Below are 15427 nucleotides of genomic sequence, written 5' to 3' on the forward strand. Positions count from 1 at the left end.
TGCGTTGCGTCCTTTTTTAGTAGACGGTATAGGGGCGGATCCTAGCACGTACCAGCGCACACGTCCATGACCAGAAACGTGGAACACTGCTGAGACTAAAACTGTATTCATGAGGCCCGCATGCCAACACCACCAAACTTGTCATTGCACGACTGCAGTCAGTAATCCCAGCGCGTACGCGTCCGGCCTCCGTCCACGTGGAGCAGCACACCGCTGTGCCGGGGGGGGGGGGGGCGGCCCTAGCCCGCAGCTCCGGCGACCGGCAGGCACGCACGCCGCCGGCCGGCCGCTGCCCACGTGGAGCGGCACACCGCTGTGCCGAGGGGCCGGCCCTAGCCCACAGCTCCGGCGGCCGGCACGCGCGCCGCCGGCCGGCCGCTGCCCACGTGGAGCGGCACACCGCCGCGCCGAGGGGCCGGCCCTAGCCCGCAGCTCCGGCGGCCGGCAGCTCGCGGCCGGCCGCTGCCCACGTGTGCCGCCGCTGCATGGGCGGCCCCACAACGGGGCGGAGCACACGTGGGTCATGGGTCACACGTACCGCGCCGCTCTGGGCGATACGAGATACGACGCGTGGAGACGCCGGACGCGGCAGGGGTATCTGATGATAGGAATGGGCCTGGAGCGCTGCCACCCGGGATGGGACTGAGCCCAGGGCTCCGCTCCCCACTGGCAAACGCCGTCCACAAGTTACAACCTATGGCGTCGCAGGTAAGTGTGTCACAACAGTTCCTACGCCTTGGGGTACAGTTGCTTGTGTGGCACGTAGGCACTGGTGACGTCATCGGCAGCAATCTCGGGTAGGTGCTCTGCCAACGAAGAACTAGGCCGGTGTCTCGGGCGCAGGAGCAATAGGGTACACGGAGAACGCTCACTGGGACAGCATTGTAAATACACTTAAATCGACAGACATTTTTGGTCGTCTTCATGCTACTCAATATGGCGCGATAACTCACAGTATATTCGTTGAACCGTTTCAAAAACAGATATGCAAATATAACTACGCAGATTAGCAAATATATGTGCCATCACCACTTCAATATATAACTCATGACTGAGGTGGCGAAAACGCCTGGAAGCTCTTCTGATATCCGAGTGGGAATAACAATGGCCCGGTTCCGTTCCAAATTATCAAACAATCAACACATAAATACTGGCTACACTTCAATAATCACTCCTTCATCCGGTTCGGGTCGGAGGAGTGTCAGCCCCGGTTGGAAGACCAGGCAAGTTGAGGTTCCCAGCTCCGCCGCTAGATGTCCAGCACGACCACGGGCGAGCGAGGCTGCCGAATGTCGTCCAGGCTCTGCACCAGACGCAGCTCGAGCTCGGCGGCACCCGGCTCCCGGTCGGGACCGGCCAGCTCTGCGGCACGCGATCCGCTCCCGTCAGAGGCCGTGACGGCCGGCATAGCGACAGCACAGCGGCTGGCATGACGACACCACAGCGGCCGGCACGGCGTGGCGACCGCTGTACAGCGGCCGACACAGCGCCGATACGGACTAACAATAGCGACAGACGGCACGTTAAACCAACGATCCCATGCGCATCTAAACCATCATTGCTTCCTCACTGTCATGCTTCCCTGCATCCCCACGGCGCTCCGTTTGTCCGAGGCAGGCCACATGCACCAGCCTTGAGTGGGCTTAAGAGCCCTCTGGTGGGGGCGCCGTCTGCGCGCCGAGCACACAGACCGTATAGGGTTACCACACGGGTGAGTCTTGACGGATGGATCCCCAGGTGCATGCAGCTATGTCCTAGCACCATCAAATTTCCTTCAGCTCATAGCCCTGGAGACCCCATTGCTGGCCGAAAGGGCTCTAATACAAACCAACCAATCCCAAATGCCATCAGCTCGACGTTTTGCACGACGTGGGGTGGCCGAGGCGGTATCAGCCAGCACATCAATCACCACCATGCGGATTAGACAGCTAATGGAGCCCGAAGAACTCATACAAACGGGCATGACCACTGCACTGGCGCGGTCGCCCTTCGCTGGGGCTTGTCACTCTCAGCGGCCCCCTCGGGTGGCGCTTCACCTTGTGCGTGCTTCAGTGTGCGCTTGAGCACGTCCTGCAGCGTGGATACCGTCTTCTGGCACGCCGTCTTGAGGTCGCCGCCGGTGCGGTGCATCCAGGCCAGCAGGCAGGCGGCGAACAGGTCGCCCGTGCCCGTGAACGAGGCCGGCAGGCGGGGAATGTTAACCCGGATGCGGCGAGTGCTGCCATCTGTTGGGGGAAAACGAAGGCAGTTAAGCTATCGGCGAAGACAGGCGTGACACTGGCATGTTATGCGATACACCGGCTTCGGACTTTGGCCGGCCCTGCAGGGTTGCTGCAGAATCGGAAGCGTGAGTAGGCCCAGCGGGATGTGCCAAATGAGAAAACAAAGCGACGATTAAGGTAGAACACTTAGAACACCTCACAGGCTGGGTAGACTTGTAAACAATGGGTAACGTGTTAGGTTGGGTACATATTTTAGGAACACTGTAGAAATGGATACAGGTGTATCAGTAGCACGTTAACAAAATGCCAGGGAGACACAAGACATATTATATAAGTTGATTACTTCCACTTGGCGGTCACAATTGGCTCGGTACACACTGCTTTGTAACTATCAACGCAAAATAACATTTGCCACAGTTCAGAAACACAAAGCTAGGAAAATGTCAACTACTGATGGGCCCAAACAATTAGGGATGGTTAACTGGTTGGCACATGTGCAACCCATGGGCAATGTGTGGATTGGGCAAAGACAATCTTACCCATGAAAACCTCCAGATCAAAAGTGATGTTTCGTGATACTTCGATACATGACGTCTGCATACGCTCGGCCGACGACTACATGTCTGAGATCCAAACATTAGTAACCGCAATGCGCTTTACTCGGTATTTTTGCTCAGTTCGTGCCAGGGAAGTCTCACACCAATGGCCTTGAAGGGATCAGCCTCAAACTGGCCAGTGAAAGTGCCGAATTAAACTTTAATTCGGCACTTTAATTTAACCTTTAATTATCAAAGGTTTGACTAACTTGAAATAGGGTGGACAGACCACCAAAGGCCGAGCGGAAAGCGCGTATGTACCAATTACAAGTCGGGTCCACAGTGATTGGCGGACACCAGACTACAGTCATCAGTGGACACCAGACCACAATCATCGGCGGACACCAGACCACAGTCATCGGTGGACACCAGACCGCAGTCACCGGTGGACCACCGTGACTGGCGGACACCAGACAAAGAGGACCGGCGGACAACACACCACAGTCATCGACGGACACCAGCGCACACCGGTCGGTGGGGCCACTCACTGTCGCGCGTGCTGGCCAGGCCGACCAGCGTGTCCTGTGAGCCGAGGTCGGTGCTGGAAAGCACGACAGTGCCGATGCCGGCCGCGTGCAGTCGGTCCATAGCTCGCAGCGCGCTCGCCTCGTCCGTGATCTTCTCCCCGGTCAACAGCCTGGCAGGCGAGGGCACAGCTCAGGGACAGCACGGTGGCGAACGGCGGAAAGACGCGCGGCCGGCAATGGCGGCGACTCTGGCACCGACCACAGACGCATCAAACGTGACATGTGCGACACGCTTAGTTGCTGTTTGGCCACCAGACTGGACGCAGCGAGTGCTAACTACCTGAAGCTGACGTAACACTACCGCATCGATGATTCACATCACACGAGATCGACGGGTGAGTACCAAACGCGTGAGCGATGCCGCGCGGAAGACTGTCCCAGACCGGGCACAACACGGAGAGCATACACACTACATGCGGAGAAACACCGTGTCAACAATCCTGTACACAATCCTGGCACACAATCCTGACCAGCAGCCGGCCGCCGGGCAGGCTGGGGGGGGGGGGGGGAGGGGCAGACGCACTCGGCCTCAAATTGGTTGGGCGTGATGATATCGGCCAGCGGGATGATGTGCTCGCAATAGACGGGCAGCAGCTCCTCCGGCACGTACATCTGCCCGTTGTCTCCCATCACGGGATCACACACTGCAACGGGCCCGGCTGTGTCAATGGACGTGTAGGCATTGCCGTACACACAATAGAAATGACAGCTGATGGCAAGCTGAGGGAAAACGCAAGGGCTTACACGAAGGGGCAAGGGCAAGGGCACATACGAAAAATCAGGTTTAAAGCAAATGATAAAAAATTATGCCGTAAATATCACAAACAAACACAGCAAACTAGGAAATATACGTATGGAATCGAATCGAAAAATACGATAGACACAACGCATTACGCCGCATCCTATGAGTCACTCGCTGACATTCTCAGACTGAGCAAGAGCCAGCCAGCTGCTGTTTGCCCGGAGCCAGCTCTCCGACCCCTCGGTCCGTGTCCGCACGACAGACCATGCCAGCCGGGACGCTTACCGTAGATGAGGTCGGGGTTGACCTGCTTCAGCTCCCGCACCACATCGGCCACCTTCAGCAGGAAAGAGCGCGCGCCAATGTAGCCCGTGAGCAGGTGCGAGTACCTATTGATGCTGTTCATCCGGAGCCCGGTGACTAGCTCGTCTGCCGGTCAACGAATGTGAGCAGCGGCGGCCAGACCTCACGCAGCAGCGCCAAACCCCAACATCGGCCCAGTCAGTGGCGTCCCAGCCGGCGCCTCCGTGGTCACAGGTTACGCCTGATTGCCAGCGCGGCCAGTGGCCTCTCACTGCTCAGTCAGATCCGGGTCCCAGCGCGGCTAATGGCCTCTCACTGTTCTGTCAGATCCGGGTCCCAGCGCGGCCAATGGCCTCTCACTTCTCGGTCAGATCCAGGTCCCAGCGCGGCTAATGGCCTCTCACTGTTCTGTCAGATCCGGGTCCCAGCGCGGCTAATGGCCTCTCACCGTTCTGTCAGATCCGGATCCCAGCGCGGCTAATGGCCTCTCACTGCTCGGTCGGATCCGGGTCCCAGCGCGGCTAATGGCCTCTCACTGCTCGGTCGGATCCGGGTCCCAGCGCGGCTAATGGCCTCTCACTACTCAGTCAGATCCGAGTCCCAGCGCGGCAAGCGGCGTCTCCCTGGTCAGGGTTGAGACCGAGTACCGGCGTGGCCCGCTGCGTCACCGGAGGGCATGAAGCCCAAAGCTGCACGGGTACGCTGGCGTTTAGACCCCCCCCCCCCCAAACGCAGTCTTACCCAGTTCGGAATCATTCATAACTTGTCCCTTGAAGCACTTGTAGCCAGTGTGGTTGGAAAACTGCACAGAGTTCACGGCGTCGACGTCAAAGCCGTGAACCTGCTCGGGGGAATACAAGAGGTGTCAAACACAATGACCATGACTATGCCTACCTATGACTTTCTCAGCATAATAGAACATGCCATGTACAAACTTCAAGGATATTATTATTAGCGGCAGAGCATGCCTACAGCATCCAAAAATCAACCTTAAGGTATACACTCACAGCTTTGGAGGCAAAACTCCCATAATAAATCATCCTGAATTAGGCCCAATTATCAGCTGACTCATTTTTGCAAGTTGAAAAGCAAATGAACAACTATATTCCAACCTCATTGCTACAGTAATGCAAACACATCCCAATGTCAAAATTGTAAAGGGCCATACAATACAGAATGCTCAAAAAGGAACATATTTTAAGCCTTGATGATCAGTGATGATAATTTAAGCTTAAGGGTGCACTGACCACTTGGTCCCATGAAACACATTTATGACCTTAAATTTATGAAGCTGAGGTGTGAATTAACTAACACTAAGCAAACAAAGGTTACCTGCAGAGGAAAAGTTGCACTCTTGTTGCCAACATAGCCTGATACAACATGACTTTGCAGAGAAAAGACTCTTTGGAGACTCATCCTTGACTTCCTGTATACTGCTGGAGGTGATCCTGCAAATGTAGCCAGGTTGTGACAATCCATGAGTGTGATTATATGCTATGTAGCTGAATTTGGTGCTATACTGATGCTCTTGGTTTTGACATATCACACATGTAAAAGAAACTTCTGAAAAACCCACACACATCAGAAAAAACTCTTTGAGTAGCAAAACAAGCAGATCAAAACTAAACAATACGGATTTGATTCCCTGAGCACATGGAACAGGGCTGCACTGCCAGTGTGTCTCAAGTGGTCCATGAGTGCAACTCTACTTGGTTGTTAACTGAGAATTGCTTTATACTGTTCATGCACCAGTCAATGCTGTATCATTGGTGGCAGCACCTCTGGCATCAACAGCATCATGCCCTTGCCTAGTAATGCACTTCTGACCCCCTGTAAACAGCCAGTAAAGTGTGGGGAACTGCTTATTTGAATAACTTATGAATACCTGCCTGACTCTATATGAGCAGTCTTTTAACAAGATTGATTGATTGCAATCAAATTTGTACATAACAGGTTCAACCTTTATGATAATTCAGAGCATAAATCCATCACAGTATCATACCCATGTCATGTCAATGACAGTGCCTGCAAGATGGGGATGTGCTCTGACCTTCATCAGATAGACACTTATCACAAATGATTGAGAAATAAGCTATGCTGTATATGATAATAGGCTGTAATGATTAAGAAATAGGGTCAAGTCATTAAAAATATGCTGCAAATCACATACCAATAGCTTCCCATCCTGTCAAGGTATGCAAGCATTGAGGGCTTACAAAAACTTATCATAATTTGCTGTGCATCATAGAGGTGCTAATTAATTTTGTCTGGCTGGAGGTGGCACTGTACTAATACCAGTGGCAGCTAGCTGTCCAGATGGATTGTTATTAACTTAAAAAGCACCCTAAATAATATGAGTGCACTCCCAGATGAACATTAAGGATATTAAAGAACAATAAGTCTGTGTCATCTTTCAAGACATCACAAGGAAGTTCAGCAGCATGCACCATCCAAACAGCAAGCCTTCAAGAAAGAAAACAGCATTAACATGATCAGATCAGCTTTGAGACTGATAAACACAGCATTGTGAAGGATGAATAGATTCTGTACAAAGGTGAAAGTGATATCATACAATGAAGACAGTAACATTATCTAGCTTATTTTCCTTCTCTCTATCCCTCTGCAGTATTCATTCTTGATACCAGTCAAAGTTTGGATTGCCTGGGAGCCACAGGCCAGACCTATATTCCCAAAACATAAAACTTCACACCAGTCTCAGGGCGCTGATTCAGCAGCAGGCAAAACTTTTGACAAACAGGCAAACAGTTTTCAGACTGCATATATACAAAAAACTCAGCGGCATTTTGCCCGGCCCCAGCCCGGAGCAAGTGTGTTTCAAGTTGCGTGCACCCATGTCACGCGAGCGCTCGAGGCGGTGATATTTTTGCATACTGGACGCTATGTTAATATCCAGCTGAAAAAAACAAGTACGACCTAAGCCGCACCCCACAGTCCACACTGCATACCTTTAAAGGGCACCCAATAAAAACAAGCCCAAGAATCACACTCACCGTAATATTATGAGACTGATACCCCCCGCCGCTGCCCACATACGCGCTGCGGCACCAATGCCGTATACTGCGGCACACTACCTCAATACCCCGTACCTTGCCCTGTGCCAAGCTGGCAACCAGTTTTTTACCGCTTCTGTGATTGTCTCTATTGCGCCATAATAGAACGATGTTTTTTCAGAAAAGGAGCAAATAGTTTTAACGCGTGCCCAATTTAAATCGCATTAAGATTCATATTGAAGCTACGCTACAAGTTGTTCTGAGAAACTGTGTATTATATATGCACTATTATGTAATTTATCCTTTTTAAAACGAATAAAACTGTCGTATTTACAGGATTATCTGTTTAATTTCAACTGAATAGTTCTCACAAGCCTAGAAATTTTCCACTTGATGGAAAAGAAATTGCCCCTCCAGATTTGGTACCATTCATGGCGCGTTTTCTCACAACCAGCGCGGCCCTTCGAAATAACAAGAGCCGCGTGACGGGGAGGTAGCTGCGTTGGTTGGTTGGTTTTATTATAGATAGAAAGGTATGATGTGAGACCCTGGAGCCCGAAAAGTAGGGCTCCGTCGAGTGCGGGCCATGGGTGTGTTTTACAATTTACTGACTTGCTGTGCTCGAAACGGCACGGTTGCAGGTGTTTGTGACCCAGGTATTTACAGTGGCTTGTTTGCAAATTTTTGAAGCTGACCAACCTCACATAGCCCGATAACGATATGCAAGTAATTAGAAGTGAATACACAGGTCTGTTTTTAACTGTAATTTGTGTTGCTGGTGTGAGCCCTGCAGAAGATGAGAAGCTTGTCAGGTGATCCATGCCAGATATGCCATATTCAATGGTGTTTATAACTTCACCGCATACAGCCCCCACAGACTACTGGATGCCACTACTAACTCAAGCTGTTGTCATCCTGGGGCACTAGATGCTTGCAGGTCTCAAGGAAGGCATGTGTTTTGAGCTGAAGAAGACAATTACAGATGTAAAAGTTGCTAGCATCTATGTAGATTTTGTGAAAACTAATCTAATGTAGCCTTTTACCTTTGTTAAGCAATATGTATATCTTAAATCAATGTTTTGAACTGACTGGGCCAAGCAAGGCTGCTGAACATGGGATATTTCAGGCCAGTTGCACTTTATTGATCAGCAGTTTCTCTCAGCAATTGAGGCCTTTTGTTTATAACTTGACTTGGTATGCAGAAAGTCAGAGAGATCATTATAAATAAGGAGAGAATCACAAAGTGATATGCTATCCTGTCAAAGGTGTGGTAGATATTTGAACTACCATTGGGTTTCCACAGGTGATCAGCACTGCCATGATGAAGGACATCAACCACAGTCCCGGTCCATCTGTTGTCAAGGATCAGCATCATAAGGGCAGTACAATACTTGACAATGAAATGATAAATTTGGAAGGCGATGTAAATGGGTATAGCACGGACATGAAGACCACCGAGAATGGAACCACAAAAGGTGACAGTGATATTGATGATACCCAGGGGAAAAATGGACACCATCAAGATGCTAAACCAACCATTTCTGACTCCAATGGACATCATCAAGATGTCAAGCCATCTACATGCAGCCGCAGACGTGGCAGGAAGAGGTTTGGTGATGGGCAGATCACTCTCACAAGTTTCTTGTCCAGAAGCCAGAAAAAAGCAGAGTGCAGGACACAGTCAGATGAATCAGTAAATGACCATGGGGATGCAAGTGAAGAAGCAAAGAAGATGAAGGTGGAACAAGATGATACAAATAAACCATTGTAAGTTAACTTTGCAGGAAATGTTGACTGATTTGGCATATGTTTGTAATGTAAGGTGATATTCATGAGTGTGTTTTTGCTGGGGCTGCCTTTCACTAAGCTCAGGTGCATGCCTGTCTCATCCAGAACTCAGCTAGGGGATGGATAAATGCATTGGTGCACCATATTGAATGCTGCAGTCTCAAAGAAAGGCTTTGTTTTTTGGCATTATTGCATTTGTCTCATTTTGCATTAAGTGGTTGATGCATGTTGTAGCCAGATTTAGCAGAAATCCTTGGCCTCTTCATTTTTGGGGGAAACAATCAGCTGGGGGCAATGAATTCCAATGCATGGCAAGCTTGGCGATCCCCGTTGATGGGGGGAGGGGTGGGGGGGTGAGGCACGTGACCCCAGCCTCGGTAGTCATTGCTGCGGCGAACTGGAGGCCGCCATTGTATGCGAGCTGGTCTGCGATGTTGTATCTCACAGACATCCTTTAAAGGTGCTTGGCAAACTCGGAGCTGCCTTCAGGGTCCCACACCACTAGGAGCCAGTCGGAGTATCGATCCGCTAGGTTGAGATGTCCATAGCCCATGTAGTGCAAACTGTCGGCACACACGCGGCCATTCCGTAGCATGGGCCTGCAGTCCTGCAGCTGTCCAGGAGTTGCGGGTGTGGCTTGGCCCGCGCAACAGAATAGCACTGCTGCAGCCGCGCGCCCGCGCACCCCAGCTGCACCGACAGGTTCCACTGCATGGGTACTCAATACCCCATCCTGGCGAATCGGGGCGTCATTTGGCCCACAATGGAACGCGGCCGGAAGGCGACGCTGGGCTTGTTTCGAGTCTTCGGAGTTTGTCCGTTACATGCGATTTCCCCGGATCAGCGCTCCGGCAGTGGAGGTCCTAGTTCGTCGCGGCAAGGTACTACGCAACGTACAGCTTTCGTGGAATGTATGCATTTTGGCTTTCTTAAATGCATCCGCTGCATCCCCAACAATGCAGCGAAAAATGCGCCGCATGCCCAACATCTGCTCCACAAGAACCCTGTAGGAGTCCTGACTTCAAAAGTTTTGATGGAATTTGGTAGAGCATTTCATTTGTTCTGCGGTGTTTTGCGACTTGGCGCGTGTTCTCAGGAGCGACAGGAGCGGCATGTGTGGTGTGCAGGCCCGTCGGCCCGGTGCGCCACCTGTCGCCAGCTGATGGACTCGCCGGTCTCACTGACTTGCCGCGTGTTTTCAGGGGCGACAAGAGCGGCATGTGTGCTGTGCAGGCCCCGCCGGCTCGGTGCGCCACCTGTCGCCAACTGCTGGACTCGCCAGACACCAGACTCTGCCAGGGACACCCACGAGGTCAGCCACCCGCGCCCTGCTGTTTCCGTCGGGCAAACCAGCGGGAGAGCATTAACGCCAGTGGCCACTGCAGCACCTACGTGTTTTGATGCATGTCAGCCAGTTGTTCTGCGGCTCGGGACCGGCTCTTGCACAGTCGCTGTCGTGCCACCACTCGTAGATCCTTTTGCCTCCGCGCTACTGAGCGCGGCTATGCTGATGCCACTTCGGACTTCGAAATGATTCGATACACGGGCACACGCAAACGTAATGGTGGGTGCCAGGGTGTGGCGATCCGGAGTACTTCCTTGGGCCGTCCTGCGGCGAACTCGCGCGTAGGGGTGAGTTTAGCTTGTTTTGTTTGTTGTTTTTTTTTTTTAGTTTTGTGAACGTCGTGTAACCCACAGCCACCTGGGGCCCTTGAGGTTGATGTTACTGCTGTACCCTAGGAAGCTCATATGCCTGATTACTTTGGCGCCAGCGCTCTCGAAACCTCAGGTATATGAATCTCAATATATTCGTGTTGTGTGATGGACATGTATGTCGGCGCCACTGAAGACCTGCGTTGCTGTCTCGTTCAGCGTGCTCCTTCGACAGAGTAAGCGGCCTGGCACACCACCATGGTGAGCCATGTCCACACTCACCACGCGCCATGTCAGTGGCCGGCTGTGTCAGACCGGCCGCGTCCTGCGCTCTGCCTCAGGCGCCATGGATGAGTACGTGGCGCTGTGCGATCCGCGCCTTGCGCTCTTCACCGGCGAGGAGGAGTTCGTGCAGGAATGCGACGAGCGGCCGCAGCACAAGCTCACTCAGTTCTCCATTTACGACAAGCACGGCCACCTGTGCCCGTTCGACTCGGGCCTGATTGAGAGGAATGTGGAGCTGCTGTTCTCGGGGTGAGTTCTCCGCCCGCCTCTAACCTGACCTGCGGTCACCCAGCTGTGAGAATGTTGACTTGCGCGATGTGCTGTCGTACAGGCGTATGGCGGCCTTTCACGGTCGCTGCTGCGTGCCCACTTTATTTGTTAGTCACGGAGGAAATAGGTGTGTTTTCGAATATGAACGAATCGGTGTCGGGGAGTCACGATTTAAACACGCATTCGGGTGCCTGGTTGAATGCAATGCACTCGGATGGAGGTGGGGCTGGGTGATCAATTAACCCCGCTGAATTATCAAAAACCAAGGGAGCTAGAGGCACGAGATTCACAGAGTCGGCGGGGCTCTGTGTGAAGTCACGCATGTCAAATTGTGAGCAATACTATAGACGGCATGCTCCTTAATGGACTAAGTTGGTTGTGATCCTTTAAGGCTAGCGGCCTGAGGTGGTGACATCTTTATGGAGTCAAAACAATAGGTATTTTGACGTTGCTATCCAGAAATTCGAGATGAACGTCACAAACTGCCAGATGAGGTAATTTTGTCAGTGATAAAGCGCTTTGGTTTTCACCTTAGTCAGCTTCTTATCAGAACCCAGTTCAATGAAATTAGTCATAAACCTAATTTTAGCTGTCTTATGGCCTCAGAAACCATCCAAAGTTGAGTCTGTACTCGGAAGTTATTCTGGAAAATACCTTGGCTCGGATTGATCCCGAGCCCATGTTAAAAGCCACTACCCATGACATGCTTTTGAAGTTTTATCTGTACAGATACTTAACCAGATTGGCGATGTCCGATTTGCACTTTATCTCCGGCTTTCTCAGCCTTGCATCGGGAGCCAATGTTTTCCACTTGAAATCGTTGTTACGAAATTTCTCCTGCAGACTTCTCACTGACCTTTTTGATAATTATCATGTTCTTCGACAAACATTGCGTTGTTTGTGTCCTCGTGTCCAGTGTTGGTTGGTTGACTTAATTACTTTTGTCATAAATTCTATGGTTGTCTATGACAACTAATTTCGACAAGAATGCGTGATCAAAAACATCTCTATCCAGCAAACACCTGGTGACTTGGCTTTGGTGCATGAGCAAGGATCGTTGGGTGTCTGCAACATCAAAACCCTGCCGCCACACGTGCGGCGAATGCGTTTGGCCATTCAAACTGAGTGGCCGGTCACCAGTGGGGTTATGCTCACAGATTTCCTGGAATGAAATGGCGCTATTTAGGGCTGTGGCAAACTTCTCGACGCTTAATGAAAACTGAATATATTCTGTATGCTGTGGGTGACCCACCTGCATCCTCGTCATATCCACATCTTTGCGTCATGTACAGCGGTGACGTTGTCTAAGAAAGTAGAGACTTAGGTCTTAAGAAGGACGGAGCTGTAAACAGCATCACAAAGTCTTCAAGATGGCTATTTCACTTCAAAACCTCATATAAATGTGGAACACTCCCTTTAAGTGTATGAGCACGTGTAACGAACGTTTGGCTCACGGGGCACCGTTACAGCTTTCCGCGGCTTGAAGATCTTCCCATGTGCTGAAAAGCGTCCCGTGGTGAGCCTGGGCTCGGCGCCGGTACTGCCGGCACCGTGAACCGAAATCCTGCACCTGGGGAGTAGATGGCGTCATCCGTAGAGATGTCTGACCGTTTCAGGTTCATGAAGCCGGTGTTCGAGGAAGACCCCTCGTCCGAGAACGGGGTGCCCTGCATGAACGTGGGCCCCATCAACGAGTGGTGGACGACCGGGTTCGACGGCGGCGAGCTGGCGCTGGTCGGCTTCACCACAGGTACCGGCCCGCTGTCGTACCTGTATGGAGCGGGGCCTCAACACGAGCACCTTCTCACGATGTATTCTTGCGGCTGGCAATGGAGTGTGTGGTTGTCAGACCATGTCCGCAAATTGATGCATAATTTTGGCTTACGTTTTGTAGGTTGGTATTTGGTAGTTTTTTAAAGTTCATCATAAATCCAGTGAGCGTAGCGATAATGCCTTTTCTAGTTTCGAAATATTTTCTTCCAATTCTGGCTTAACGTTTTTGAGCACGCTCGTGGTTGGCTGTATATTGTTGGATGGACGGGTCCGAATCATTGCCCCGTGTCCTTATCGCGGTCGTGTCAATGATCGGTAGGCAGCCTGTTAAGTTTTTAAGGGGCGCGGTATTTTATTTATAATAGCGCGTTATTACGTAAGTTGTTCAGTGCATTTGCGAGTAACATTAGCTGTCGAGTGAATTGCTGGGGTTAGGTCGTAATGTTGTTTATCATTGTATTTCGGAACGAACCCAGGCTTTAGAGGTCCGACGTAGGCTGGCTGGTGTCACTGGGCCCCTGTGAGCTTGCAGCAAAAGAGAATGGAGGCTTTCGTGGTAAACCCTGGGTTAGACCGAATTACAGCAATTCCCTAATTCTGTTGGCAATCGGACAGGAAACTCCGGACACATTCTGCGTCTTGTTTGTTGTCATAATGATGCAATCGCCATAAAGGTATTGTATATAAAACCTTACTCAGATATCATGCTTACATGACATCAGTTCGTGCTTGCCGAGGCCGCTAGCGAGCCCTTGTGTCAAAACAAGGTTTGTTTCGCACGGCTTACGTTTCTGTACAGCCAGTTTTCCTAGCCGCTCGTACGCACAGCCATTGCCGCCGCTGGTAGGGACCAGGATAGAGGCCGCCGGTTTAGACGGAACTGCGAACCCGTCAACGCAACTGCTAACCTAATTATGTTGGATCCACTGAACACCAAGTTACAGTGATTTCCAGTGCTTTGGCTGGCGCGATAGCTAACCAAGGGTGCAGAGATGCGTGCAATTCATGTTTTGTGCGGCGCACGTGCCTGCAACTCAAGCAATTTGAAAGCTATTCACGGCTTGCGCTCTGGCTTTCACCGTACCTGGCGTACGCACGCCTGAATCCCTCCGGCCCAAACAGGTGTAAATGTAAATGTAAGGAAGGGACTCTGGATGTCAGGTTTCAGCTCTTGACGATTGTGGTTCGTTTCTTCCATTTCTTCTACGTTGGTTCGGATAGCTCAGCCGTTTAAAGCACCTGCCGTCCTTCCCACCCGTGGCCGCTTGGGTTCGAGTCGCTGTAGGTACTCGCTGTTTGTCCCTGACTGGGATGGCCTGCGGCCGTTGGAAGCGATGAAGTTAAGATAATGTCAGAGGGAAGGACGGACCGGTGCTGAGCTGGTGTGCGACGTTAATTTTTTCCGTAAGATTATGCCGTTGACCTGGAATCTCACGCTGGGATGGTGAAGTCAGGGCTCACACAAGGCAGCAAGCAGCAGCTATGCCAGACGTGAGCACTGATCCCAGAAATCCATGCGATGAGAAGGCTTGACTAGATCTTAAGAATGTTATGTCGATAAACTACATGCACTGCACAATTGTCAGTGACAGCTCGCCAGCGCAGTCATGGACTGCCGTCAACACTTGAACGGAGATGTGGGTTTCATCAGTCATTGTTTTTGGCTCACGTACTGAAGTGGGCCACGCGTCAGTAGACGGAAGTGCGGTGACAGTTGACCTCGTTAAAATAGTGGTTGTGATAGTTGCCTGACAACTGATAGTTGTCGAAATTGGTTGACGCATGCACGCGATGTTTGCCTGGTGGACCGCCGTGGTTGCCGACCGACAGCCGGTTGACGTTGGCTGGCGGTGGCCGGCGTCTTCAACTGGACGCGTTGGTTGACGGTTGTCGCGCCCGGCCAGCCTGTGCGGAGTACTACCTGATGGAGCCCAGCGCCGAGTACGCCTTCATCATGGACTCGGTCCGCGAGAAGATCTACATGTCGAAGCTGGTGATCGAGTTTGTCAGTGACTACCCCTACGCCACATACGAAGACCTGCTGAACAAGCTGCAGGTAAGCCTGTTTCCACGGTGGCTTCCCACTGCGCTGATGTAGGCTGGCGACGCGCGCTGCTCGCCCGCGCTGGTGTCTCCTCGCTGTCGGCGTTATTGCTCTCATGACGTGTTCCATACGATCGTTCGTTTATCCCGCTTAGTGGAAGTGAGATTTCTGAAGATGGTGTGTGCAAATTATGGAACTCAACGCATTTTACAA

General features: G+C 51.6%; 2 protein-coding genes across 2 annotated transcripts in view; one reads left to right on the top strand and one right to left on the bottom strand.

The window, feature by feature from the left end:
- Positions 1 to 941: 941 nt before the first annotated feature.
- Positions 942 to 7475, bottom strand: LOC119101239 (pyridoxal kinase). The gene is made up of 8 exons (XM_037224541.1): positions 7402 to 7475; positions 5723 to 5838; positions 5132 to 5231; positions 4373 to 4516; positions 3869 to 3989; positions 3307 to 3455; positions 2037 to 2225; positions 942 to 1362 (listed from the first exon to the last, which is right to left on the bottom strand). Exons 2-8 carry the CDS (start codon positions 5804 to 5806, stop codon positions 1250 to 1252), a joined length of 900 nt encoding a protein of 299 aa, XP_037080436.1. The 5' UTR covers positions 5807 to 5838; positions 7402 to 7475; the 3' UTR covers positions 942 to 1249.
- A 390-nt stretch (positions 7476 to 7865) lies between these two features.
- LOC119100546 (DNA (cytosine-5)-methyltransferase 1) overlaps positions 7866 to 15427 on the top strand; it is a 43262-nt gene continuing 35700 nt past the window's right edge. The window contains exons 1-6 of the mRNA XM_037223631.1: positions 7866 to 7934; positions 8705 to 9168; positions 10392 to 10501; positions 11184 to 11376; positions 13014 to 13147; positions 15075 to 15226. Of these exons, the coding sequence (XP_037079526.1) occupies positions 8720 to 9168; positions 10392 to 10501; positions 11184 to 11376; positions 13014 to 13147; positions 15075 to 15226 (1038 nt within the window). The 5' untranslated portion in view covers positions 7866 to 7934; positions 8705 to 8719. The remainder of the gene's footprint in view (positions 7935 to 8704; positions 9169 to 10391; positions 10502 to 11183; positions 11377 to 13013; positions 13148 to 15074; positions 15227 to 15427) is intronic.

This window comes from Pollicipes pollicipes, unplaced genomic scaffold (assembly GCF_011947565.3).
Source record: "Pollicipes pollicipes isolate AB1234 unplaced genomic scaffold, Ppol_2.1 Scaffold_4881;HRSCAF=5763_pilon_pilon_pilon, whole genome shotgun sequence".
In the NCBI taxonomy this organism is placed as follows: Eukaryota; Metazoa; Arthropoda; class Thecostraca; order Pollicipedomorpha; family Pollicipedidae; genus Pollicipes; species Pollicipes pollicipes.